At 38.9% G+C, this 25160-nt stretch overlaps 4 protein-coding genes across 5 annotated transcripts; 1 reads left to right on the top strand and 3 right to left on the bottom strand.

The window, feature by feature from the left end:
- Nucleotides 1-81: 81 nt before the first annotated feature.
- LOC149651221 (importin-4-like) lies at nt 82-15383 on the bottom strand. The gene is made up of 21 exons (XM_089848032.1): nt 14236-15383; nt 13969-14055; nt 12721-12848; nt 11193-11325; nt 10699-10832; nt 10588-10630; nt 10438-10503; nt 9746-9847; nt 9399-9683; nt 9227-9336; nt 6405-6775; nt 6213-6329; nt 6010-6133; nt 5353-5661; nt 5118-5281; nt 2769-3142; nt 2455-2666; nt 1579-1711; nt 812-916; nt 658-736; nt 82-383 (listed from the first exon to the last, which is right to left on the bottom strand). The coding sequence occupies exons 1-21, from the start codon at nt 14299-14301 to the stop codon at nt 256-258; spliced, it is 3270 nt and encodes a 1089-aa protein (XP_089704158.1). The 5' UTR covers nt 14302-15383; the 3' UTR covers nt 82-255.
- A 65-nt stretch (nt 15384-15448) lies between these two features.
- RFeSP (Rieske iron-sulfur protein) lies at nt 15449-16608 on the top strand. The gene is made up of 3 exons (XM_089848049.1): nt 15449-15746; nt 15815-15958; nt 16025-16608. Exons 1-3 carry the CDS (start codon nt 15527-15529, stop codon nt 16489-16491), a joined length of 831 nt encoding a protein of 276 aa, XP_089704175.1. The 5' UTR covers nt 15449-15526; the 3' UTR covers nt 16492-16608.
- Nucleotides 16609-16653: 45 nt separating this feature from the next.
- Nucleotides 16654-20615, bottom strand: Dpm1 (Dolichyl-phosphate mannosyltransferase subunit 1). 2 transcript variants are annotated; one of them, XM_089848046.1, is made up of 6 exons: nt 20383-20615; nt 17981-18080; nt 17794-17904; nt 17542-17732; nt 17341-17455; nt 16654-16873 (listed from the first exon to the last, which is right to left on the bottom strand). In XM_089848046.1, the coding sequence occupies exons 1-6, from the start codon at nt 20613-20615 to the stop codon at nt 16769-16771; spliced, it is 855 nt and encodes a 284-aa protein (XP_089704172.1). In that variant the 3' UTR covers nt 16654-16768. The 2 variants fall into 2 exon arrangements, with proteins under 2 accessions (XP_089704172.1, XP_089704174.1); XM_089848048.1 differs by lacking the exon at nt 20383-20615 and adding an exon at nt 20129-20293.
- RabGGTa (Rab geranylgeranyltransferase subunit alpha) lies at nt 20550-25032 on the bottom strand. The gene is made up of 13 exons (XM_089848037.1): nt 24857-25032; nt 24677-24787; nt 24488-24612; nt 24094-24281; nt 23827-24027; nt 22918-23001; nt 22763-22845; nt 22601-22696; nt 22392-22537; nt 21454-21542; nt 21268-21396; nt 20942-21214; nt 20550-20861 (listed from the first exon to the last, which is right to left on the bottom strand). The coding sequence occupies exons 1-13, from the start codon at nt 24857-24859 to the stop codon at nt 20722-20724; spliced, it is 1668 nt and encodes a 555-aa protein (XP_089704163.1). The 5' UTR covers nt 24860-25032; the 3' UTR covers nt 20550-20721.
- Nucleotides 25033-25160: the final 128 nt, after the last annotated feature.

Genomic DNA, 25160 nt, shown 5'->3' on the forward strand with positions numbered 1-25160 from the left:
CATCAGTAAAATCTACCTGCATTCTTTATATCATTTTGATGGAAGTTCTTATTACACGCGAGCGACGCAATTATAAAAGTCTTTTTAACAATTTAACATTATTTATTTCACACATTTCGCGTAGGTACATTTTGTGATTGTTCTTAAAAGTTATTAATATTAATTCATTGATAATATTTCAGTGTTTTGTCTTATAATATTGATAATCTTTTGAGCTTGACTATAATTGATTCTAATAAACGCGCTAAATCTTTCTTAACTAGCAATAACTGACATTAAGACCGCCTGACCGTCTGTAGGAAGTGACGCAATCACGGCTTGAAACTCGCTTTGATAATCGTGATGAGAAACTTTCACAATCTCCACTAATTGCATTTTGGTTTCTGACCAAAGTAATTAATTATTATTAAATTTAAACGTTAATTAAAACGAATCCACTTTATTCCCATTCGCCGGAAGTTAGGCTTAGCTCGGGATTCATGGGGGTGAGTAACGGGAAGAAATTCGTCTGTCGTCTGCTACAAAAGCCCAAATATGTACTGTAGCGGACGACAGACGAATTTCCTCCCTTTTTTACTCACCCCCATGAATCCCGAGCTAAGCCTAACTTCCGGCAAAAGGGAATAAGGTGGATTAAAAATTAAAATTAAAACTTACCCTCGGTTAATTTTCCAATATTTGTAGGTTGTAATGTTAAAGATATGATTTTGATTATTTGCGGTAGACTTTCTAAAATCTGCCAATTAAAATTAATCTCGCGTTAAGTCTTAATTTAATTAATTAAGGATGATTGGAATTTATAATTACTTACCTCGTTTCTCTTATTCGTAAATAATCCATAGAGGCACGAATAAACTGTTGTATTTTCTTCAAAATCAGCTTGTAAAGGAAGACATCTTAAAAATACTGGGAAAACCTAGCAGAGACACAATTAATTAAGTTAAAATTAATTATAATCAGGCTAACAAGTTTTTGGGGAATTGGACCCGAGACCTGGAAATTATGACTGCCACACTTCTAATCTATATCTATATAAATCAAAGTCCTGACTGACTGACTGACTGATAATCAACGCCCAGCCCAAACCGCTTGCCCTAGAAGGCTGAAAATTTGCAGGAACGTTACTCATAAGTAGTAGGCACGTACTAAGAAAGATTTCCCCCCAATCCGCCGCCATCTTAAAAAAATGGCGACCAGAAATGTAAAAAATCTTCTCTATGGAACAAAGTCCGCGCGTTTCAACCGATTTCGCAAATATTTAGTACACTGGTTTCCTTTAACCTATAGACGGGCTGAATGGTCTTTCGGGTTCGATTTGTTGCCATCTTTTTAAATGGCGGCCAGAAATTTAAAAACCCTTCTTTATGGAATAATGTCCGCGTGAAAATTAACTAAAAAATACATGCCGACGGGCTGACGGGCAATGCCGAGGGCCTTCGCTGCTAGGGTGCTACAAAAATATTAGTCATCAGTAAAATCTACCCATTCTTTATATCATTTTGATGGAAGTTTTTATTTCACGCGAGCGACGCCGCCAGTAACAGCTAGTTATAATTAAAATGAATTCATTTAACTTACCTGTTTTAAAGGCACCGCGTTGGGACTGGCGATAATTAATCTGGCTACGGCGCTACAAATATTGTCTCTGGCTCTAGAATCAGTTTCTTTGACTAGCATGACCGAGAGAGCTTGTAATAAGTTGGGATATTGCCTGTAACGGCAACACGCTAATAGTTAAAAGCGGCTAGAAAACAGAAGGGGACCATCCATAAACTACGTCACGCAAAAAAGGCATTTTCTGACCCCCCCCGTCCCCCCAGATCACCCTTCGTCACGTTTTCTCTGACCCCTCCCCAAAAAAACCACGTCACATTTCTTTAACCCCCGTGACGTCACGCATCGAAGAACCCCTCCCCCCCCCCTTGTCACGGAGGGACCGTCACAAACTTAGAAACCCCCCCATAAGAGAGTGACGACGTAGTTTATGGACGGTCCCAAGGATAAAACTTATGGTAATAGAAGCTCTCCTCCCCCGTGACGTCACGCATCGAAGAACCCCTCCCCCCCCCCTTGTCACGGAGGGACCGTCACAAACTTAGAAACCCCCCATAAGAGTGTGACGACGTAGTTTATGGATGGTCCCAAGGATAAAACTTACGGTAATAGAAGCTCTCCTCCCCCCGTGACGTCACGCATCGAAGAACCCCTCCCTCCCCCCCTTGTCACGGAGGGACCGTCACAAACTTAGAAACCCCCCATAAGAGTGTGACGACGTAGTTTATGGATGGTCCCAAGGATAAACTTAAGGTAATAGAAGCTCTCCTCCTCCCGTGACGTCACGCATCGAAGAACCCCTCCCTCCCCCCTTGTCACGGAAGGACCGTCACAAACTTAGAAACCCCCCATAAGAGTGTGACGACGTAGTTTATGGATGGTCCCAAGGATAAAACTTACGGTAATAGAAGCTCTCCTCCGTTTTCAACCAAAACACCTAAACCGAAAACGCCGTTACTTCGAACCTCCTCGTCTTCGTCTTTCATGGCATCCAGGAAAAGGGGCAGGAAAGGTTGAATGAGAGAACTGACTCCCCCTTTCCCCAGAGCTAAAACCGTTTCCGCTAATGTTCCAACTGAGAAAGATCTTTCGGAAACGCTACATTTTGGGCCCTAAGTTAAAATTCATCCATTCAAGGAATAAATTGATTTAACGAGGCCTGCGCAAACTGTACTCGCAATTTGCTAGTCCGAGTATTGGGAAAGTGGACTTACTGTTTTGTTTATCAAACATGGCAAGATTTTCTGTAAATATGGCGTGACAATGGTGTGCGGTAATGCCTTGGCCATTGAAGGAACAAGTTCTCCGGCAAATTCTAATAACATTCCGTCGTATTCGGCGTCATTCTCATCGGCGGCGTCGTCTTCCCCGTAATCGCTATTGTCTTGACAAGCTAATTTGTGTTTGAAAGTATCTTTGACGATTTCCGCCACTCCCTCCAAAGTGGCGTGATCAAGCATTAAAACTTTCAGTTCTTTGAATAAATCGGCCAAGATTTCAAAGGCGGCCAAAACAACGTGGCGTTCGTCGTCTTCGCGACTCATACTCAGCAGTTTAGGAACCAGAATAGCTAGAGTTTGGTTCAAAGCTAGCGTAGAATCACAATTATTATTAAATTAAGAAATACAGTCAAATTTACGCCTGTGAAGGTACTCGAGTTCGAGTCCGAGCTTAAGAATTTTGGACTTGACGAGTCCGAGTCCGAGCTTAAGAATTTTGGACTTGACGAGTCCGAGTCCGAGCTTAAGAATTTTGGACTTGACGAGTCCGAGTCCGAGCTTAAGAATTTTGGACTTGACGAGTCCGAGCTTAAGAATTTTGGACTTGACGAGTCCGAGCTTAAGAATTTTGGACTTGACGAGTCCGAGCTTAAGAATTTTGGACTTGACGAGTCCGAGCTTAAGAATTTTGGACTTGACGAGTCCGAGCTTAAGAATTTTGGACTTGACGAGTCCGAGTCCGAGCTTAAGAATTTTGGTATTGACGAGTCCGAGTCCGAGCTTAAGAATTTTGGACTTGACGAGTCCGAGTCCGAGCTTAAGAATTTTGGACTTGACGAGTCCGAGTCCGAGCTTAAGAATTTTGGACTTGACGAGTCCGAGTCCGAGCTTAAGAATTTTGGACTTGACGAGTCCGAGCTTAAGAATTTTGGACTTGACGAGTCCGAGCTTAAGAATTTTGGACTTGACGAGTCCGAGCTTAAGAATTTTGGACTTGACGAGTCCGAGCTTAAGAATTTTGGACTTGACGAGTCCGAGTCCGAGCTTAAGAATTTTGGTATTGACGAGTCCGAGTCCGAGCTTAAGAATTTTGGACTTGACGAGTCCGAGTCCGAGCTTAAGAATTTTGGACTTGACGAGTCCGAGTCCGAGCTTAAGAATTTTGGACTTGACGAGTCCGAGTCCGAGCTTAAGAATTTTGGACTTGACGAGTCCGAGTCCGAGCTTAAGAATTTTGGACTTGACGAGTCCGAGTCCGAGCTTAAGAATTTTGGACTTGACGACTCCGAGCTTAAGAATTTTGGACTTGACGAGTCCGAGTCCGAGCTTAAGAACTTTGGTATTGACGAGTCCGAGTCCGAGCTTAAGAATTTTGGACTTGACGAGTCCGAGCTTAAGAATTTTGGACTTGACGAGTCCGAGCTTAAGAATTTTGGACTTGACGAGTCCGAGCTTAAGAATTTTGGACTTGACGAGTCCGAGCTTAAGAATTTTGGACTTGACGAGTCCGAGTCCGAGCTTAAGAATTTTGGTATTGACGAGTCCGAGTCCGAGCTTAAGAATTTTGGACTTGACGAGTCCGAGTCCGAGCTTAAGAATTTTGGACTTGACGAGTCCGAGTCCGAGCTTAAGAATTTTGGACTTGACGAGTCCGAGCTTAAGAATTTTGGACTTGACGAGTCCGAGCTTAAGAATTTTGGACTTGACGAGTCCGAGCTTAAGAATTTTGGACTTGACGAGTCCGAGCTTAAGAATTTTGGACTTGACGAGTCCGAGTCCGAGCTTAAGAACTTTGGTATTGACGAGTCCGAGTCCGAGCTTAAGAATTTTGGACTTGACGAGTCCGAGCTTAAGAATTTTGGACTTGACGAGTCCGAGCTTAAAAATTTTGGACTTGACGAGTCCGAGCTTAAGAATTTTGGACTTGACGAGTCCGAGCTTAAGAATTTTGGACTTGACGAGTCCGAGTCCGAGCTTAAGAATTTTGGTATTGACGAGTCCGAGTCCGAGCTTAAGAATTTTGGACTTGACGAGTCCGAGTCCGAGCTTAAGAATTTTGGACTTGACGAGTCCGAGTCCGAGCTTAAGAATTTTGGACTTGACGAGTCCGAGTCCGAGCTTAAAAATTTTGGACTTGACGAGTCCGAGTCCGAGCTTAAAAATTTTGGACTTGACGAGTCCGAGTCCGAGCTTAAAAATTTTGGACTTGACGAGTCCGAGTCCGAGCTTAAGAATTTTGGACTCGAAGAACTCTGTAAAAAACGGACTCAAGGACTCTATGTGTCCACATTTCCAGGACTAAGGCTCGAAACCTATAAATCGGGACTCGCACGCATTAATTACCATTTTGTTGTTCTTGAGAATTTGTTTGCAACGCCGATTGACTTAAAGTGATTGTAAATTGTCCCAAAGCCACAACAGCTGGTTTACGAAGGTCAGAAGCGGGATGATCCAATAATTTGAAAACTTCTTGGAAACATCGTTCAAAATATGGCAAAAAAGCGGGCCTATTCATTCAAATAAATAAATAAATAAATGAATAAATGAAGTTAATCAAAATGAGTTAAAATTGGCTTACCCCGTTTTGGCGGCGAGTTCTCTCAAAGCGCAACAAGTATCCTCTTTCTCCTCCAAGTAGGAATTCTCCACACTGTGACCGATGACGTCATCATCATCATCTTCATCCTCGTCCAATTCTTCCTCTCCCAATTCCTCTTCGTCTTCCAAATCTTCAAAGAGAGTGAAGGCGGCGTTGCTTTCGTCGTAATGAGGAACGATGCCCTCCGTCGACATTAAAGAATCAACCATATGGTCGATAATCGTTTCCATATAAGGGGTCATCCCACCCCCTTCCAAAACAGTCGCCACCGAAGCGAACAAACTATAACTGCAATCGAAATGTCAAGATGAAAGAAAAAAATAAACTTTAAAGCCTATTAAATTAATTAATTAGCGGTCTTATTCCTGATCAGCGCCATCTACCCATAGCGGCGACTTTGAGAACTACTGTAAGCAGCAAGCCAATCAGATGTCGCTAAAATCTGGTGACGTCATTTTTGGTAAGACCCGAGAGTGCCAGTCAGTGACGTCACCAGATTTTAGCGACATCTGATTGGCTTGCCGCTTACAGTAGTTCTCAAAGTCGCCGCTATGGGTAGGTAGCGCTGATCAGGAATAAGGCTAATTAAGACATAGAGACTATAAACCTTTAGTCTCTATGATTAAGATAAATTACCAGGCTCGTCTAATATCAGGGTCATGAACTTTATCCACCAATTCCAAACCCATTTGAACGCATTCTTGGGCCATGGGTCGAAATGTTTCCGCGCCAATTGTTCTGGCCAAAAATCCCAAGGTATCTTAATTTCATTTCAAAATAAATAAGCGATTTAAATTAATTTAATTTAATTCTTTTAATCGCGATTAAATCTTTATTACCAATTGCTTGAACTTGTATAGGAAGAGCCGTTCCTCCCGCTTGGATCGACAGATAAGGCCGTAATTGTTCGATAATTTGAGGGAAATACGGAACTAAGGCTTCTTTAGCAGCGTGGCCTGTTAATTAATTAATTAATTAATTGAAATTACCGACTGTTAATTAAATGAAAGCATCAATTAAGGGGGACTGACTGGTCGCTCCAATGGCGCTGATGGCCAGTTCCTTGGCTTCCAAGCAATTGGTGACGGACAAAAAGGTCAGAAGTCGTTCCATGAGAGCGGGTAAATACTCTAAGAGTTTCTCTTCCAAGTTTTCGCAAAACATTTCGAGGGCAAAGAAAACGCCGGTAATGTTAGGGGGACGATTGACTCCGTTTTGCAATTGCGTGCAAATATTTCCCAAATAATCAAATAAAACGGGCATCAGTTCCGCGTGAAATTCGCTTATTTCGGGTTGAAGATATTCAGCAAACTGTCCCAAGGCAAATAAGGCCGCGTTGCGAACAAACGAACTTTGATCCGTCATTCCGCGACAGATAACTTGAAGGAAAGTTCGCAAATGCCTTCAAATAAAACAAGTTTATTTGCAATTGCCCTTTTCTACGTAGATGTGTGTCCTGATTCCTAAGCCGCGAGTCCAAGAACGAGAACTGGGAAATTGGACTCGCCTAGTCTATGAAAAGGGACTCGCTCAGGGAAAAAAACCCGGACTTGCCGAGTCTATAAGAAGGGACTCGCTCAGGGAAAAAACCCGGGCTTGCCGCGCCTTTAAGAAGGGACTCGCTCAGGGAAAAAACTCGGACTTGCCGAGCCTTTAAGAAGGGACTCGCTCAGGGAAAAAACACGGACTTGCCGAGCCTTTAAGAAGGGACTCGCTCAGGGAAACAACACGGACTTGCCGAGCCTTTAAGAAGGGACTCGCTCAGGGAAAAAACACGGACTTGCCGCGCCTTTAAGAAGGGACTCGCTCAGGGAAAAAACACGGACTTGCCGCGCCTTTAAGAAGGGACTCGCTCAGGGAAAAAACTCGGACTTGCCGAGCCTTTAAGAAGGGACTCGCTCAGGGAAAAAACACGGACTTGCCGAGCCTTTAAGAAGGGACTCGCTCAGGGAAACAACACGGACTTGCCGAGCCTTTAAGAAGGGACTCGCTCAGGGAAAAAACACGGACTTGCCGCGCCTTTAAGAAGGGACTCGCTCAGGGAAACAACACGGACTTGCCGAGCCTTTAAGAAGGGACTCGCTCAGGGAAAAAACACGGACTTGCCGAGCCTTTAAGAAGGGACTCGCTCAGGGAAAAAACTCGGACTTGCCGAGCCTTTAAGAAGGGACTCGCTCAGGGAAAAAACACGGACTTGCCGCGCCTTTAAGAAGGGACTCGCTCAGGGAAACAACACGGACTTGCCGAGCCTTTAAGAAGGGACTCGCTCAGGGAAAAAACACGGACTTGCCGAGCCTTTAAGAAGGGACTCGCTCAGGGAAACAACACGGACTTGCCGAGCCTTTAAGAAGGGACTCGCTCAGGGAAAAAACCCGGACTTGCCGAGCCTTTAAGAAGGGACTCGCTCAGGGAAAAACCCGGACTTGCCGAGCCTTTAAGAAGGGACTCGCTCAGGGAAACAACACGGACTTGCCGAGCCTTTAAGAAGGGACTCGCTCAGGGAAAAAACCCGGACTTGCCGAGCCTTTAAGAAGGGACTCGCTCAGGGAAAAAACCCGGACTTGCCGCGCCTTTAAGAAGGGACTCGCTCAGGGAAAAAACTCGGACTTGCCGAGCCTTTAAGAAGGGACTCGCTCAGGGAAAAAACACGGACTTGCCGAGCCTTTAAGAAGGGACTCGCTCAGGGAAACAACACGGACTTGCCGAGCCTTTAAGAAGGGACTCGCTCAGGGAAAAAACACGGACTTGCCGCGCCTTTAAGAAGGGACTCGCTCAGGGAAACAACACGGACTTGCCGAGCCTTTAAGAAGGGACTCGCTCAGGGAAAAAACCCGGACTTGCCGAGCCTTTAAGAAGGGACTCGCTCAGGGAAAAACCCGGACTTGCCGAGCCTTTAAGAAGGGACTCGCTCAGGGAAAAAACCCGGACTTGCCGAGCCTTTAAGAAGGGACTCGCTCAGGGAAAAAACCCGGACTTGCCGAGCCTTTAAGAAGGGACTCGCTCAGGGAAAAAACCCGGACTTGCCGAGCCTTTAAGAAGGGACTCGCTCAGGGAAAAAACCCGGACTTGCCGAGCCTTTAAGAAGGGACTCGCTCAGGGAAAAAACCCGGACTTGCCGAGCCTTTAAAGAAGGGACTCGCTCAGGGAAAAAACACGGACTTGCCGAGCCTTTAAGAAGGGACTCGCTCAGGGAAAAAACCCGGACTTGCCGAGCCTTTAAGAAGGGACTCGCTCAGGGAAAAAACCCGGACTTGCCGAGCCTTTAAGAAGGGACTCGCTCAGGGAAAAAACCCGGACTTGCCGAGCCTTTAAAGAAGGGACTCGCTCAGGGAAAAAACACGGACTTGCCGAGCCTTTAAGAAGGGACTCGCTCAGGGAAAAAACACGGACTTGCCGAGCCTTTAAGAAGGGACTCGCTCAGGGAAAAAACCCGGACTTGCCGAGCCTTTAAGAAGGGACTCGCTCAGGGAAAAAACCCGGACTTGCCGAGCCTTTAAGAAGGGACTCGCTCAGGGAAAAAACCCGGACTTGCCGAGCCTTTAAGAAGGGACTCGCTCAGGGAAAAAACCCGGACTTGCCGAGCCTTTAAGAAGGGACTCGCTCAGGGCTTAGTCCGATTTCCAAGTACTCTCGAATCAAGCGAGTCCTTAAGAAATAATGGACTAGCCGATTCCTCCAGTCCATTTTCGAAGTACTCGATTAGAGCGAGCGAGTCCTTGAGAAAACATGGGACTCGCCAAGTCCTGATATGATATCAGTTTTGGCGGAAGTCCCATGTACTTGCAAATGTTTATGAAAACTCGCGTTGCGAGTCCGATTTCTAAAAAGTAAAAACCATAAATACAATAATTACTTGTGTCGGATGTGTTCGGAACAGCCTTCAGCTAAAAGAGCCAGGGCAGTGTAACCCGCTTTTCTGGAGTAAATATTAGTGTCGCATAACGCGGGTTCCATAAATTTCATCTAAATATATAACAATTAATAATAGGCCTTAAAAAGAGTAAATTAATTAATGAACCGCCTACAAGAACGGGGAAAAGCTTTTCGGGTGGCAAATACAGGGACATGATGTAGAGAACTTGAGGAGCGAAGGAGTCAACCGATTGAGTGTCGTCCAAGTCGTCTTCGTCTTCCTCTTCTTGCATATTGTCTTTATTCAAGGGATTGCGCATGATCGGGAAAATGGTTTCTAAGATCGGTAGAATCAAGTTGTTCTTGATCACAACCTTCTTTTTTGTTTTAATAACTTTGTAGACTACCGATAAGGATTTAACGCGAATATTTTCCGATAATCCGGAATTCGAGGCAAACTGAATTAAAATTCAAGTTTAATTTAACTTTAATTTAATTTAAGTTTAATGACGCCGATTACCTCCAAACACATTTGAATAACGGATTTAATATGCGGTACAATTACGCCAACTTCGCTTTCTAATAGTTCTTCGTATAAATCCATACAAAGCGCCGCTTCTTCCTAATTTAATTATTTTAATTCCCAATTAAGTGGTATTTAATTATAGTGTAAAGGTGTGCGAATAGTGGAAAAGTGGACTCGCGGAGTCAAATTTTCCAGTACGCGAAAGTTGGACTCGCCGCCGATTTCGGGAGTCCAATTTTCCAGTACTCAAAAGGTCCAGCGAGTCCTCATAAAACTCAAAAATTGTACTCGCACAGGCCTACATCAAGAAGCGATATCTAGTTTAGTAGGGAGAAGATACAAATTCGCCCCATTTCCAGCTTTATCTCCAGTCCAAACGTATAGTTGGTCCGGAGTTAATCCCCGCCTCTAAATTACAACCAGCTTAATTCTCACTGGTTCTTGAAAACTCACGTCAGCGCGGCGACGCGAATGACGAAAATTACTTATATTTTCCGACTGAGGAGAGGCTGCGAAATAGCCCGGCCTCCTTTTACGTCCCCCCCCCCTTGTATTTTGAAAGGGGGACTGGGACTATGGCGCGCGAATACTTAGGCATCTTAAACCTTCTCCCTAGTAAACTAGATATCGCTTCTTGCCTACATATAATTAAATATAAATTTATAGTTTAAAATTTAATTTCTAACCTCATCCGTTGATATTAAATTTCTAATAACTTTCATGGTGTGCGGAATCAAAGCTTGAAATTTATTCTAATTAAAATTAATTATAATTAATTATAATTAACCTTAATTATTTATTTTTTATTTTCAATTTAATTAAAATTATTTATCTACCATTTCCGCCGTTCCAATACAAGCTACTAAATTTGTTAAAGTTCTAAAAATACGCGAAGAAATTAACTTTAATTTAATTACAATCATTAAATTTAATTAAATTAATCTTACTGAACAGTGAGAGAAGCGACAGAAAGATTAGAGTCTTGGAGTGTTTTGGAGAATAGAGTAATTAGTCCTAGCAAATGAGGTTTCAATTGTTCAGAGGCCACCGATGATACAATATTAAAAGTAAACATGCCAATCTATTTAATTAATTAAAATTAATGCCAATTAGTAAGATATTTAAATTGGTTGCCCAGCTATTTCAAACCATAAGTTAATAAGATATGTTCCATAAGTATGTCACTACCCATACTTCGTAATGTTAGAGGCTTAATGAGAGCTAGTTCAAGAACGACGTGAGAATTGACTACACTCGGACTATTTTGCAGTCCATCCTCCTCTTTAGTCTGTACTAAGCCTTTGACAAGGCCTCACTACGCGTCGCTTTACAAGAATCTATGACGTTTCACCTACGTCACTTCATGACAAGCTCTCATTAACGAGTGACACACTTATGGAACATATCTTATAAACTTATGTTCAAACTAATTAAGACTCGCCTCTCTTTCCCCCAAATTATCACTATTTGTCGATTGATTAAGAAAAAATAAAAGTTCCGGCCAAGAGTTATTTACAAGTTCGTGTTTCGCCACCGAACCAATAATTTGCGCGATGGAATTTTTCACAACTTTCCTGAAAAATTTTAAATATTCCCGCGTAAATTAAAGGAAAGGATTACCACTTTTGCGTGTCCATTTTAAATCAAAGGCCACGATATGAGAGTATAAAATTTGCTAGTAGTTTGTCGTTTTTGAATTCAATTTAGTTAATTATAAATTTAAAACGAAATTAGAAATGGATAGATGTGAGGCGCCATTGCTGTTCTATTTAAAACTGTGACGTTCTATGTAAGTCGGCGTTTTATTGGTCAATGTCGTTTCGCGGTCACGTGATGGCGCAATCCGCTGCCACCCCCCCCCCCGGAAATAATAAACTGGTCTCCGGACTGGTCCCCACTTTTGTTCTCCTATAGAGTGCTGTCAGAAGCGCCGGTGTGACGTCACCCATGCTGTTTTCCCATAAAGAAAAAACGGTAACTGTCATGGCCGCCCATTGCTAAAGGCAGACTCATGACGTTTAAAGTTGGATCTGACGTCACAACTGACAGCACTCTATAGATTTGCAATAATAAACTGGTCCCTAGGGCCAGTGACCCCCACTTCTTGAATTTAAAACCTAGTCCAAACAATTAATAAAGTGGTTTTGGACCAGAGGAAGTGCCCAGACTTAGATTCGCGGCATTATAGAGTGCTGTCAGAAGCGCCGGTGTGACGTCACCCATGCTGTTTTCCCATAAAGAAAAAACGGTAACTGTCATGGCCGCTCATTGCTAAAGGCAGACTCGTGACGTTTAACCTTGGATCTGACGTCACAACTGACAGCACTCTATTGGTCTTTACAAAAGATTGAGATAATCTTCGTGGCATCCACGTGGGTCTTTGATTTTAAAAACAACCAAATAGACGAGACAAAAAACAAAATTTATATAAATTGAGGTAGGAGCGTACTGGGAGTTGAATTTGAACAGGAAAGATCAAGGAAATGAGCAGGACTTTGAAAATTTCTTATAGGACATGTGTCCAGCGATATCCCCCCCCCCCTGTTTTGACTAGAAAATTTATAGGGAGTGTGGAAAAATAGTGTTTTCACAAATGACATCACAGTCTCTTTAATTTATTAGAAAAATGGCGCTAAGTTCTATGGGTAAGTTAAAAATCATAATATAAATAATTAAAGACCAATTATTTATTTTCGTTACTATTTTCGTATTTTTATTCGCGCTTTACTACTCCTTTAAAATGGTTTTTAATAATGGTGGTCCTTTCCTTTAAAAGAACAATAGAGCTATCTCAGTTCAGTTGTGACGTCAGCGCCTAGGTAAAACGTCATGGGTTAGCTAAGCTTTGGCAGTGGGTAGCCATGTTTGGTACCGCTTTGGTACTAAGGGCAAATAGCATGGGTGACGTCACACTAAGACTTCTGAGATAGCTCTACAGTGTTTTGAAGTAACAAGCTTTTCAATCGTACTCTGGTTCCACAATTAGACTTTTCAATAGTTGTTCTTTTAAAGTCCGTTTGATATCAATGCTTAGTCGCGACCACTGCGATGTCTTTGATATTTTACGGCGAAGAAGAATCGCCGCGTATTGTCGTACCTTCATGAATTATCAGTATCAACAAACGTAAACGGAAACCATGGATAAAGGATGCGCTCGAGGAAATTGTTTTCACGCTACAGGATCGGCAACTCCCTATCTCGAACGACAGCTTATTCTGTATATACCCTGTTACAACATCGGTTGTCAGCACGCTAGGTCTCTATGTAACCAAGAAGTTATATCTAGTATCTCAGAGAGGTATAAATTCGCCAGATTTCCAGCTTTATCTCCAGTCCAAACGTAGGTCCAGAGTTAATCCCCGTCTCTAAATTACAACCAGCATCTCATTGGTTCTTGAAAACTCACGTCAGCGCGACGACGCGAGTGACGAAAATTACAGTCATATTTTCCGACTGAGGAGAGGCGAAAAAGCCCGGCGCCTCCTTTTACGTCCCCCCTTGTATTTTGAAAGGGGGACTGGGACTATGGCGCGCGAATACTTAGGCATCTTATACCTTCTCTCTGAGATACTGATATAACTTCTTGATGTAACCTAGCTTTGCGCGTGCTGACAAGAGACTAAAAAAATTCAGGATATTTCAAATCCTGAACATGAATATTTCATTCGTCTCTAGTCAACACGCGCAAAGCTAGGTTACATAGAGACCTTGGTTTGAGCGTGCTGACAACCAATGCTGTAACAGAGTGTATACAGAATAAGCTGTCGTTCGAGATAGGGAGTTGCCTATCCTATAGCGTGAAAACAAATTTCCCCATGCGCATTCTTTATCCATGCGAAACTATTGAATCGTTGCCTCCGTTAATCAAGGCCTGTGCGCCACGCTGATTTTTATTTTGTTTTTGAATATTTAATGCCAAGCGCGGGTCCAGCGGATCCCCTACAAGGCGACTTTCCCCCTGTACTCCAGTTTTGGAGTAAGGAAAGTCAACTTGTAGGGGATCCGCGCTTTGCTTTAATTTGAAATGTTCATTTTCTCGCGCTTGGAAAGTTGGAATTTTAAATATTCATTTTCGGGCGCGTTTCGGTCCAGGTATCAATGAAATCTCGCGGTAAAATAGGATAGAAAATAAGAAGTCGCGTTTCTTAAAAGTCGCTCCCTTCGAACCTACCGCGCACAGGCCTTGATTAACGTAGGCAACGATTGAATGAACTTACTTGGGAATTTGAGGAACATGCCAGCGTTGACAACAGCGCTCCTATTATGGCGGGGTTTTTAAAAGCTTCTTTCAACTCGTTCGTAGCCTAATTAAACATTTTAACTTAATCGTTATATTTCTAAATATAAATTATGGGTCGGGAATGTCATTGTAGAGGGGGGGAAGGGGAACAGATGGGTGCGGCCACGTGTCTCGTTAAGCCTTGGTTTATCAGATGTTTCATACCAATTTCGAACTTACTAATTCGAATAATTATAGAACTTACCTGTAATAATACATTATTATCAGGTACCAGAAGTCGGGTTAATATATTTTCCAAAGGATTATCCATATTTAATCGTAATTAATTGAATTGAAACTAAATTCACGGTAACACGAAGAAAATAGTACGTCAATTTGTGATTACGAATTACGACAAGACAACCCGGCAACAGCCCTGGAAGTAAGGATGCTTTATAGAAGGTTTCAAGGTTTCTTTATTGCCGTATAAAGATACACCCTATTTATATCAGGGCGGCTCCCTCTGGAGACGGGGGAGCTCAGCAATTAAAATACAAAATACAATAAATTGTAATGAAAATGTTATAAATGTAAACAAATTCGTCGTAATTTTAACAACCGCTCCCCAGCCCTCATTAAAACCCTCTATAATGCATTGGCCCTGCCTATTTTTGACTATGCCTCCCCTATTTGGACACCATCTTCCTCCCTTGGTACTACTGCCCTACAGAAAGCCCAAAACAAATTTACTAAACTAACTCAAAAATTATATAAACTCCCAGCCCCTTCTCGATTAGAAAAACTTAAAATTGATCCCGTCATTATCCGCCATAAAATTAACAACCTATGTTTACTTCATGACTTCTTTAATAACAAATTGGCACTTAACGTTGAAACTTTTTTCCACCCTGCACCGTATCCCTCTACCCGTGGACACTCCCTTAAACTTGCAAAACCACGCGCCCTGACGTCTATCCGCCAACATCATTTCACCCACACTGTCATCTCAGATTGGAACGCACTCCCTGAATCTATTATTACCATCTCAGATAAATCAAAATTTCGCGCTAAGTTATCGGCTCACTTCAATAATACCCCAAATTGACCTGTAGTCATACCGTTTTTTACTTTGTTACTTATCTTTTTTCTACTTTGTCACTTATTTTTTTTTTTTTTTTTTACTTTGTTACTTATCTCTTTTTGTTTTTTTTTTTCTTCTTTTTTTTACTAATGTATAACTAAATCGTTAATCTCTGTATAACTAAATAATCTCTGTATAACTAAATAATCTCTGTATAACTAAATCGTTAATCTCTGTATAACTAAATCGTTAATCTCTCTCGGTTGTACTAACCAAGCTCTAATGGCTTACCTGTACTGAACTAAATAAATAAATAAATAAATAAATAAATAAATAAATAAATAAATAAATGTAATAAAATGCAATAAAATAAGGCAAAACTGTCTATGGGGAAAACACTTGGCAACACTGCTGATCGCGAACAAGGTCATTAGGTCATTTTCGCCATTGGCAAGTTATTTCGTCGTAATTAAGGATGAGTTTAATTAGTAAATCCAGCAATATTAGCCCTTTTATGAGGGCAACGTCGCAAGCCGTCGCTTCCCAATTAAGAATTATATCAAATCCCGCTGTTTTAAGTGAAAATGTTAAGGTAGAAGGCGTAGCGGAGAAAAACCTAACGAGTTACGGCATGGCCAAGGCCCTACCAACCGGAAGAATTTTGGCCAAGTCTGGTGGAATCGGATCATTTGGAGGTGAACTCAAGGATTTTCTCAATTAATTACGTAATTAGCGTTAAAATAATTAATGTTTTCTTATTAAGGACCGGGCCAAATCCGTTGCGCTCACACTGACATCAAAGTCCCAGATTTTAGCGCCTACAGAGCTAATGATGTCAAAGATCCCAATAAATCATCAAGGGATTCTGCTGAGAAACGAAAAGTCGCTAGTTACCTCACTGTCGCTAGTAATTATAATTAAACCCTGGTGCTTAATTAAATAAATTAAATCTAATAACTAATTTACTCCATAGTTGGAGGTTTGGGAGTAACTTACAGTGCTAAAACCCTGGTTCACAAGTTTGTTGGCATGATGGCTCCTTCTGCCGATGTTTTGGCTTTGGCAAAGATTGAAGTGAAGTTGGGGGACATCCCGGAGGGCAAGAACGCCACCTTCAAATGGAGGGGAAAACCTTTATTCATCCGTCATAGAGGAGCGGCTGAGATCGAGAGAGAAAAGACTGTTGATTTAGGAACGCTAAGAGACCCTCAACACGATGATGAAAGGGCCCAAAAACCAGAATGGCTCGTTCTGATTGGAGTTTGCACTCATTTGGGGTGTGTACCCATCGCAAATGCTGGAGATTATGGCGGATATTATTGCCCTTGTCACGGATCACATTACGACGCGTCAGGTCGAATTAGAAAAGGTCCAGCACCTTTAAACCTTGAAATTCCAGCTTACGAATTTGTCAGTGATGAACTACTCATTGTCGGTTAAATATTATTAAACAAAATTAATTAATTTAAAATAGAAAAAACTAAAACGATTAAGATATGTACAGAATTATAATTGAATAAAAATAAAGAATTGGTTTGCAGTCCCAGTTAAAAAAAATTGAAATTCTTATTTAGCGGAGTAATGAATGATTTGACACAAAACTAGAAATTTAATTGGTTTATTTTATTTTTATTAGTGTTGACAACATTTAAAATATTGGAAAGAAGTGTTATTTAAAAATTAATTCCTCCAGGAATTAAGATTAATTCATTTGTATTTATGTCGTTAGGAATAAATAAAGTAATCCTTTGGCAAATTGGACAACTTCAGTTCCACCTAATTTGGATTCTCCGTAAAATCTATCCACAAATGTTATGGGAACCTAAACAAAACCACCTTTAATTAATTAATCAGCCTCTTTAATTAATTACCATTAAATTAGGACCATGGATAAAGAATGGGCGTGCCGAAATTTGTTTTCACGCTATAGGATAGGCAACTCCCTATCTCGAACAACAGCTTATTCTGTATATACTCTGTTACCACATCGGTTGTCAGCACGCGCAAAGCTAGGTCTCTATGTAATCTAGCCTTGAGCGTGCTGACAAGAGACAAAAAACTTCAGGATCTTCAGGATTTAAAATCAGTTTAAAATATCCTGAAGTTTTTTGTCTCTTGTCAGCACGCGCAAGGCTAGATTACATAGAGACCTAGCTTTACGCGTGCTGACAACCGATGTTGTAACAGAGTGTATACAGAATATTCTGTCGCCCGAGATAGGGAGTTGCCTATCCTGTAGACTGAAAACAAATTTCCTCACGCGCATTCTTTATCCATGTTAGGACTAACTTCGCGTATGGAATAACCAAATTGTCTGGCTCTGACAATCATCTCCATTTGGAAAACGTATCCCTTTGATTTACACGAATCAATTAAACGTTGCAAAACTTCTTTTCTGTACAATCTGTAATTAATCATTAATTAATTAACTCTTTTAACTATCCTAATTAATTAATTAGGATACTTAAGAGAGTTATTATTTTACATTACCTAAAGCTTCCAGTCAAATCGGAAACTCCAGGTCTCAAAAGGATTTGAGTTAAAATATTTGCTCCTCTACTTATAACTTTCCGTTTTAAATCCCAACCATAAACTCCCCCATCTTTAGCATAACGAGTTCCCGTTACTACGTCATAATCTCCCCGCTCTTGAGCGTGTATAAATTCCGGAATGAATTTAGGCTAAGAACGAACAGAATTAAATCGCAGCAAACCAAAATATTTTTTATAATTTAATACTAACATGATGAGATAAATCAGCATCCATTATAATGACGAAATTTCCTGTTGCATGCTTCATGCCGTGAATATAAGCCGTGCCTAAGCCCAGTTTTTTACCCCTGGGACGTAAAAGCTAGGTCACGCGTTAAAAATAAGGTTAAAAACCTATGGTGACAAGAACTACCGCTAAAACCTTTATGGAATATTACTATTTTATCTTCCCCATAGATTTTTTCCAATTGTTGCGCGACTTCCAAAGTTCCATCCGGACTTCCGTCATCTATTACGATGATTTCGAAGTCATACCCGCTAAAATGTTTATTAAAATTAACGTAATTACGCTTAAAAACCTCTCTCTCTCTCTCCCCCCCCCATCCCATCCCTACTGTCAAAACGTTGCCTACGTTAATCAAGGCCTGTGCGCGGCCCCGATTTTTATTTATATTTTGGCAATTAGCCTTATTCCTGATCAGCGCCACCTACCCATAGCGGCGACTTTGAGAACTACTGTAAACGGCAAGCCAATCAGATGTCGCTAAAATCTGGTGACGTCATTTTTGCTAAGACCCCGAGAGTGCCCGTCAGTGACGTCACCAGATTTTAGCGGCATCTGATTGGCTTGCCATTTACAGTAGTTCTCAAAGTCGCCGCTATGGGTAGGTGGCGCTGATCAGGAATAAGGCTAATTTAAGTTGCCAAATTCTCTCACCCGAGGCGCTATTAGCTGGAGCCTGGACCTAAATAATTTGAAATGTTCATTTTCTCGCGCTTAGTATTTTAAATACTCATTTTCGCGCGCGTTTCGGTCCAGCCACAGCCCACTCGATCACGCAAGTTGCACGCGCTATAGAAGCCCCTTCAAACAGCCAAAAGTCAAGAATATGACCGATTAGTACTCCTTGGTAAACGAGTCTAAGAATTAGCATTATGTCTATGGGAAAAATGCCGTTTTTTGAAGTAAAATGGGTGTAATTTCGCTTTTTGTGGATCAAATGTCGTGAAAATTTAAGAAAAGGTGCGTAGTAACGTTTTCTAAAGTCCTACAAATTTTCAAGTTTCAAGAGTGAATAGTTTTTCAGTAAAAAAATAAACACTAGGCCCAACCGATAACGTTCGTCAAAGCAGTCTAAGAATTAGCATTATGTCTATGAGAAAAATGCCGTTTTTTGGGGTAAAATGGGCGTAATTTCGCTTTTTGTGGGTCAAATGTCGTAAAATTTTAATGAGAGGTGCGTAGTAACGTTTTCTAAAGTCCTACAAATTTTGAAGTTTCAAGCGTGAATAGTTTTTGAGTAAAAAATTAAAGACTAGGTCCAACCAATCCAGCTGATAACGTCAGAAGGGAATTCCCTTCTGATAACGTTCTTCATCAAAATACTGTATTTAATATCTTATATTTGATTTATTATTACAATTAACTAGTCGTTAAAACTAATTGGCAAATATGTGAAACCAAGTACTACAAGTATTGGGGGAAAACTTATTTATTTGAAACATTTGCCCAGCGCGTTTTAAAATGGCTAGAAGTTATCCAGAGTTGAAAAAACCACAAACTGAAAGTTTGATAATTTTTAGAAAAATAACTATTAGTCCTAAGCCTTTCAAAATATTTTCTAAATTTTTAGTGTACTTTAGTTTACAAATAGTAAAAAAATCAGGAAGCTAGAGCTTACATTTTTCACTTTCCTATAAAAGTTTGTTCATCAACTCGACAATTCCCCCTAACATTTCAGTGCTTTTTGTCTCAAAAATCTAGACTCGTTCATGTTTTTACTAGCTTTTCCACTACACCCTCTCGATTCTTGAAAATGCATGGGTTTTGAATTCTTTGAACAGGCTTCTATAGCGCGTGCAACTTGCGTGATCGAGTGGGCTGTGGTCCAGCTATCAATGAAATCTCGCGGTAAAATAGGGAGAAAATAAGAAGTCGCGTTAATTAAGTCCCCCCCCCCCCCGCCGGGAGTGTGGCGCACTCCTGTAAGCCAAGCTTCTGGGCGGCAAAGTTTGAGGGAATAAGACACATGCGGCGATCCTACCTTATAGGTGCCGACTGCCCCGTGTCCGCCGGAGGTGACTCGACCCCCACACCCCGTCCGTCACCTCCCAAGTAAACCTCATTTCCTTCCCCCTGCTTACACACGTACTGAAACCTGTATAATCACATCCTTGCCGAGGTCCACTGACCCACTCGCATTGAAACCCTCCAAAAAAAAAAATCCACCCTTCGAAGCCACCGCGCACAGGCCTTGATTAACGTAGGCAGCGGTCAAAATTTACATCAAGTGAAATAACTAAGCCTTGGCTGATCAAAAAATATCGAACGCGTCTTTATAAAGATTAAAACAAGATGAACTTACCTTTCCGTCATACATTTAATAATTAACCAAATTATTATCGGTAAATTATCTTTTTCATTATAAGTAGGTAATAATATTGAATATTTATTAGATTTTCGCTTTTCACCCGCCATTGGATTGTACACGAAACTAGTCGAGTCTGACTCTGACTAGAAGGAACGCAGCCAATCATGACATTTGCCGAACGCTGATTGGTTGGCGATGAAAAACCGCCAAATATTTTTTTAAGCAGAGTTCAATATTTTTGAACTTACCTTTCCGTCATACATTTAATAATTAACCAAATTATTATCGGTAAATTATCTTTTTCATTATAAGTAGGCAATAATATTGAATATTTATTAGATTTTCGCTTTTCACCCGCCATTGTACACGAAACTAGTCGAGTCTGACTCTGACTAGAAGCAAGAAACGCAGCCAATGACATTTGCCGAACGCTGATTGGTTGGCGATGAAAAAGCGCCATTTTTTTTATTTTTTTAAGCATAGTTCAATATTTTATAAGCCTTGGCTTTTTTTTTTTTTGAAATTATCAAAATTACACAAATTAATATAATTACAAGCGTTTAACGGGCTTTGAGTTAGGAAATAAACTATCTCAAATTTACTTTAGACAATAAGGCTGATAAGTAATTAACATTATTATCTAAACTAATCGGATTATTAGTGATGGAAAGGGATTTAAGATTGGAACAAGTTTTTAAATCTTCTAGATCACTCTCGTCTTGTATTACTGAAATAACTATTAAGGAAAATAAATAAATTATTACCTTAATTTAATTGATGTTAATCAATTCAATAACTAAAGGATACAATTGCCAGAAAGGTCTAAATCCGCCAAATAAAGCATTTTCCTTAAGCCTTGGCAGGATTTTAGGTGATTCTCACTGAGATTGAGCGATTCAACGCAAATTAAACGATTGAAACCTTTCAAAGAAGTAATTTTGTTCTTGGATAAATCCAGAATTCGAATGAAAGCCAAATGGTCCAAATGTGGAATGGAATAAAGGTTTCTTTCCGATAAATTTAACTCGTAATTACAAGGACCCATTTTTTCAATTAGGTTTTCAACAATGTATTTACATCCTGAAAGTTAATTAAATGATTAACGTGATTTAATTAATTAATTACAGACTTACTAAGGTCATTATAGTAATTTTGTCTGGTAGGGTCAACTAATGATAACTTTTCCAAGTATTCCATAACTAAAGGTTCATAATTTTCATTGTCTAAAGCTTGCATCAGAAGGACATTGGTAAGAATTGTCCCTGAAATTAATAATTTTTAATCAAGGAATTGAATTAAGGGGGTTAATTAATTTTTACATTTATTATCGGGTTCTAATTCCATAAGTTGAGTGCAAGATTCCAATTCTTGCTTTAAAACTTGACTAGCAGCGGCACTTAACTCCGAACTAATTAATTAATTAATTTTAATTAACAATTAATTAATCCGAATTAATTAATTTTAATTAAAAATTAATTAATTTTAGTTAACAATTAATTAATTTTAGTTAACAATTAATTAATTTTAGTTAACAATTAATTAATTTTAGTTAACAATTAATTAATTTTAGTTAACAATTAATTAATTTTAGTTAACAATTAATTAATTTTAGTTAACAATTAATTAATTTTAGTTAACAATTAATTAATTTTAGTTAACAATTAATTAATTTTAGTTAACAATTAATTAATTTTAGTTAACAATTAATTAATTTTAGTTAACAATTAATTAATTTTAGTTAACAATTAATTAATTTTAGTTAACAATTAATTAATTTTAATTAACAATTAATTAATTTTAATTAACAATTAATTAATTTTAGTTAACAATTAATTAATTTTAGTTAACAATTAATTAATTTTAATTAACAATTAATTAATTTTAGTTAACAATTAATTAATTTTAGTTAACAATTAATTAATTTTAGTTAACAATTAATTAAATTAATTAACAATTAATTAACAATTAATTAATTTTAATTAACAATTAATTAATTTAATTACCAATTAATTAATTTTAATTAACAATTAATTAATTTTAATTAACAATTAATTAATTTTAATTAACAATTAATTAATTTTAATTAACAATTAATATTAATTAACAATTAATTAATATTAATTAACAATTAATTAATATTAATTAACAATTAATTAATATTAATTAACAATTAATTAATATTAATTAACAATTAATTAATATTAATTAACAATTAATTAATATTAATTAACAATTAATTAATATTATTTAATTTTACATATAAAGTTGTTTCCTTGAAGGACATTTCCAAAGTAAGGTCTCAGCATCCAATAGCAACTGGACTGAAGAATTAATGCCATTAACATTTAAGTTAATTTTAATGACGGAATTAAGTGGAATTGAAAAACTAGAATCCTTCAAAACCTTTTAAAATAATTGATAATTAATATTTTTTAATCATTTAAGTTTATAAATTAATTAATTTACGTATAAAGTTGAAGCATAAGGTTCATTAATGTTAATCCATTGAGTATTAATCACTTTATCATCAACAACTAGACTTAAGACGCAACTTTGATCCAACTAAATTAATTTTAATCGCAATTTAATTAGCGCTAATTACTAAATAAAGTGTTGATGTTGACTAACCAAAGTTGCTTTGGTTAATGCCACAATGGCAAAATTCCTGAGGGGACAAGCGTGAACGAACAAAATATCCAAATTCTTTTCAGCTTAAAATTAATCACCATTTAATATTTTAATTTAATTTAAATTCAATTAAATTAAATTAAATTAATTAGCACCTCTTCCCAGCAACCATCTGTGATAAAACCAGGCACTTTGATCGGAAGGATCGGTAAAAGCGGCATTTTGAATATGTTCATATTCTAAATGCAACAAAGATTAATTTAATAGGTTTTGGGCTAAAACTGAACTGAACTGAACTGAAAAGTTCCAATTATGATATTCAAGAACTCAAATTATCAGTTCAGTTCGGCAAGGAAACTGAACTGGTGTGCTCAGTTTTCAATTATAAGTTAACTGAAAACCCCTAGTCCTACTCTTTAGTCTCTTAAGAACCCTCTTTTTTTCTGGCACTGAACTGAATTCAAGAATCTCTTCAGTTCAGTTTAGTTTAGTTTAGTTTAAGAAACGAATTGAACTGAACTGATCAGTTTGGAAATGAGGAGATATAAGAATTTCTTCAGTTCAGTTTAGTTTAAGAAACAAATTGAACCGAACTGATCAGTTTGGAAATGAGGAGATACAAGAATCTCTTCAGTTCAGTTTAGTTTAAGAAATGAGGAAACTGAACTAATCAGTTTGGAAATGAGGAGATACAAGAATCTCTTCAGTTCAGTTTAGTTTAAGAAACAAATAGAACCGAACTGATCAGTTGGAGATACAAGAATCTCTTCAGTTCAGTTTAGTTTAAGAAACAAATAGAACCGAACTGATCAGTTGGAGATACAAGAATCTCTTCAGTTCAGTTTAATTTAAGAAACAAATTGAACTGAACTAATCAGTTTGGAAATGAGGAAACCGAACTGATCAGTTTGGAAATGAGGAAACTGAACTAATCAGTTTGGAAATGAGTAAAACTGAAACTGAACTGAAGAAATCAAATCAGTTCCTACTCTGAACCTTCAAATAACTGAACTGAGCCCTCAAATAACTGAACTAAACTATGGGAAACCTTAACATAGAATTACCCTTCAAGATGACATCCTCTTTGACAGATTTATATTCTTCTTTGGGCCCCGGGTGAACTAAAGGCAATAATGAACTTCTATAATGCCAGGCGGAATAATTTGAAAAGTTGGCTTCAATTTTAGTCATGGTGAAATCTAATTCCTCCTTTGGACTAACTTGGGCTAATTGACAAATGATTCTCCGGTGGTTCCAACAATGAACTACCAAGAAATTAACCATCATAACCTGGAGAATTGTTTTGGGCAAAACTCCCCAAATAAACTCACAGTTTCTTTCATCCAGCTCTAAAAACTTGTTACATAGTCCAATTTCTCGCAGCCAATTTGGTTCAGGAGTTAATTCAATAATCCATCTTCTATGATACCAAGCTCCGTATGATTTGGTGTTTTTACGTAGACAAGCTTCAGTTAAAATCATCTCTTCCTGACATTGAGCTTGGAATTCTTCTTTTGATCTAATTAACACAATTTCTTAAAGTTACCCTTATATCTAATTAACCAAAAAAAAAAAATTCCCCCCCCCCCCGGGGTGGGTAGTAATGGGTAAAGACTGATAAGGTCAAGGTCAAGTTAAGTACACGGGAGGCTGGAGATGACCAATTTAAAGTGGATAAACTAGTTGTGCAACCACAAAGGATCAGTGTATTTAATATTTACTAACCTAATATCCCTTAGATGAAGCAAAATCTCTTTCCGAAAGTTCCATAGCGTATAAAGATCGGGATTAGCTTGTAAAAGACCCGAAACGATGGACAATGCTTCATCATCATATTCTCTATTCTCACGCTTAAATGAATAAATAACGCGAATGTTTCATTAAATTATTAGAATTTACTGTCGTTGTTCGTACCTTTTCAATGGCTTTTTTATAGCCAGTTTGAAATAGTTTAAGCTTTTTAGCCCGTTCTTGACGTTTTTCCTCCTGTTGCTCAGCACTAGTTTTAACTTTCAATCTCCCATGCTTTAGAAACCATAATAAATGACCAAGGCTTAGCAAAAATATGCTTAAAAATTATATAAACAATGATACCATTTCAGCTTCCGCTGCACTTGATTTCTTCACTGATTAAGGTTTATTAATTAATACTAATTAATAATTATAGCGTGCGCCTTCAAACGAAATTAGGGTGGGAATTTTGCAGTCGCGATTATTATGGTTGCCAGTTGCAGCAAAGTTGCAGCTTGAAACCCCGCCCCTAGCTTACCGACCGGCATAGCCCACTCGATCACGCGCATCACGACCAATTAACCCATAATGCGAAGCGGTATACAGACCTTGCAATTAACCTAGAAATAAACACGTGATAATACGCGCGATATTCAAACTGATCGGC

The sequence above is a fragment of the Phalangium opilio genome, unplaced genomic scaffold (genome assembly GCF_054372755.1).
Source record: "Phalangium opilio isolate 3A_F unplaced genomic scaffold, DU_Popi_V2 ptg000082l_1, whole genome shotgun sequence".
Taxonomy (NCBI): Eukaryota; Metazoa; Arthropoda; class Arachnida; order Opiliones; family Phalangiidae; genus Phalangium; species Phalangium opilio.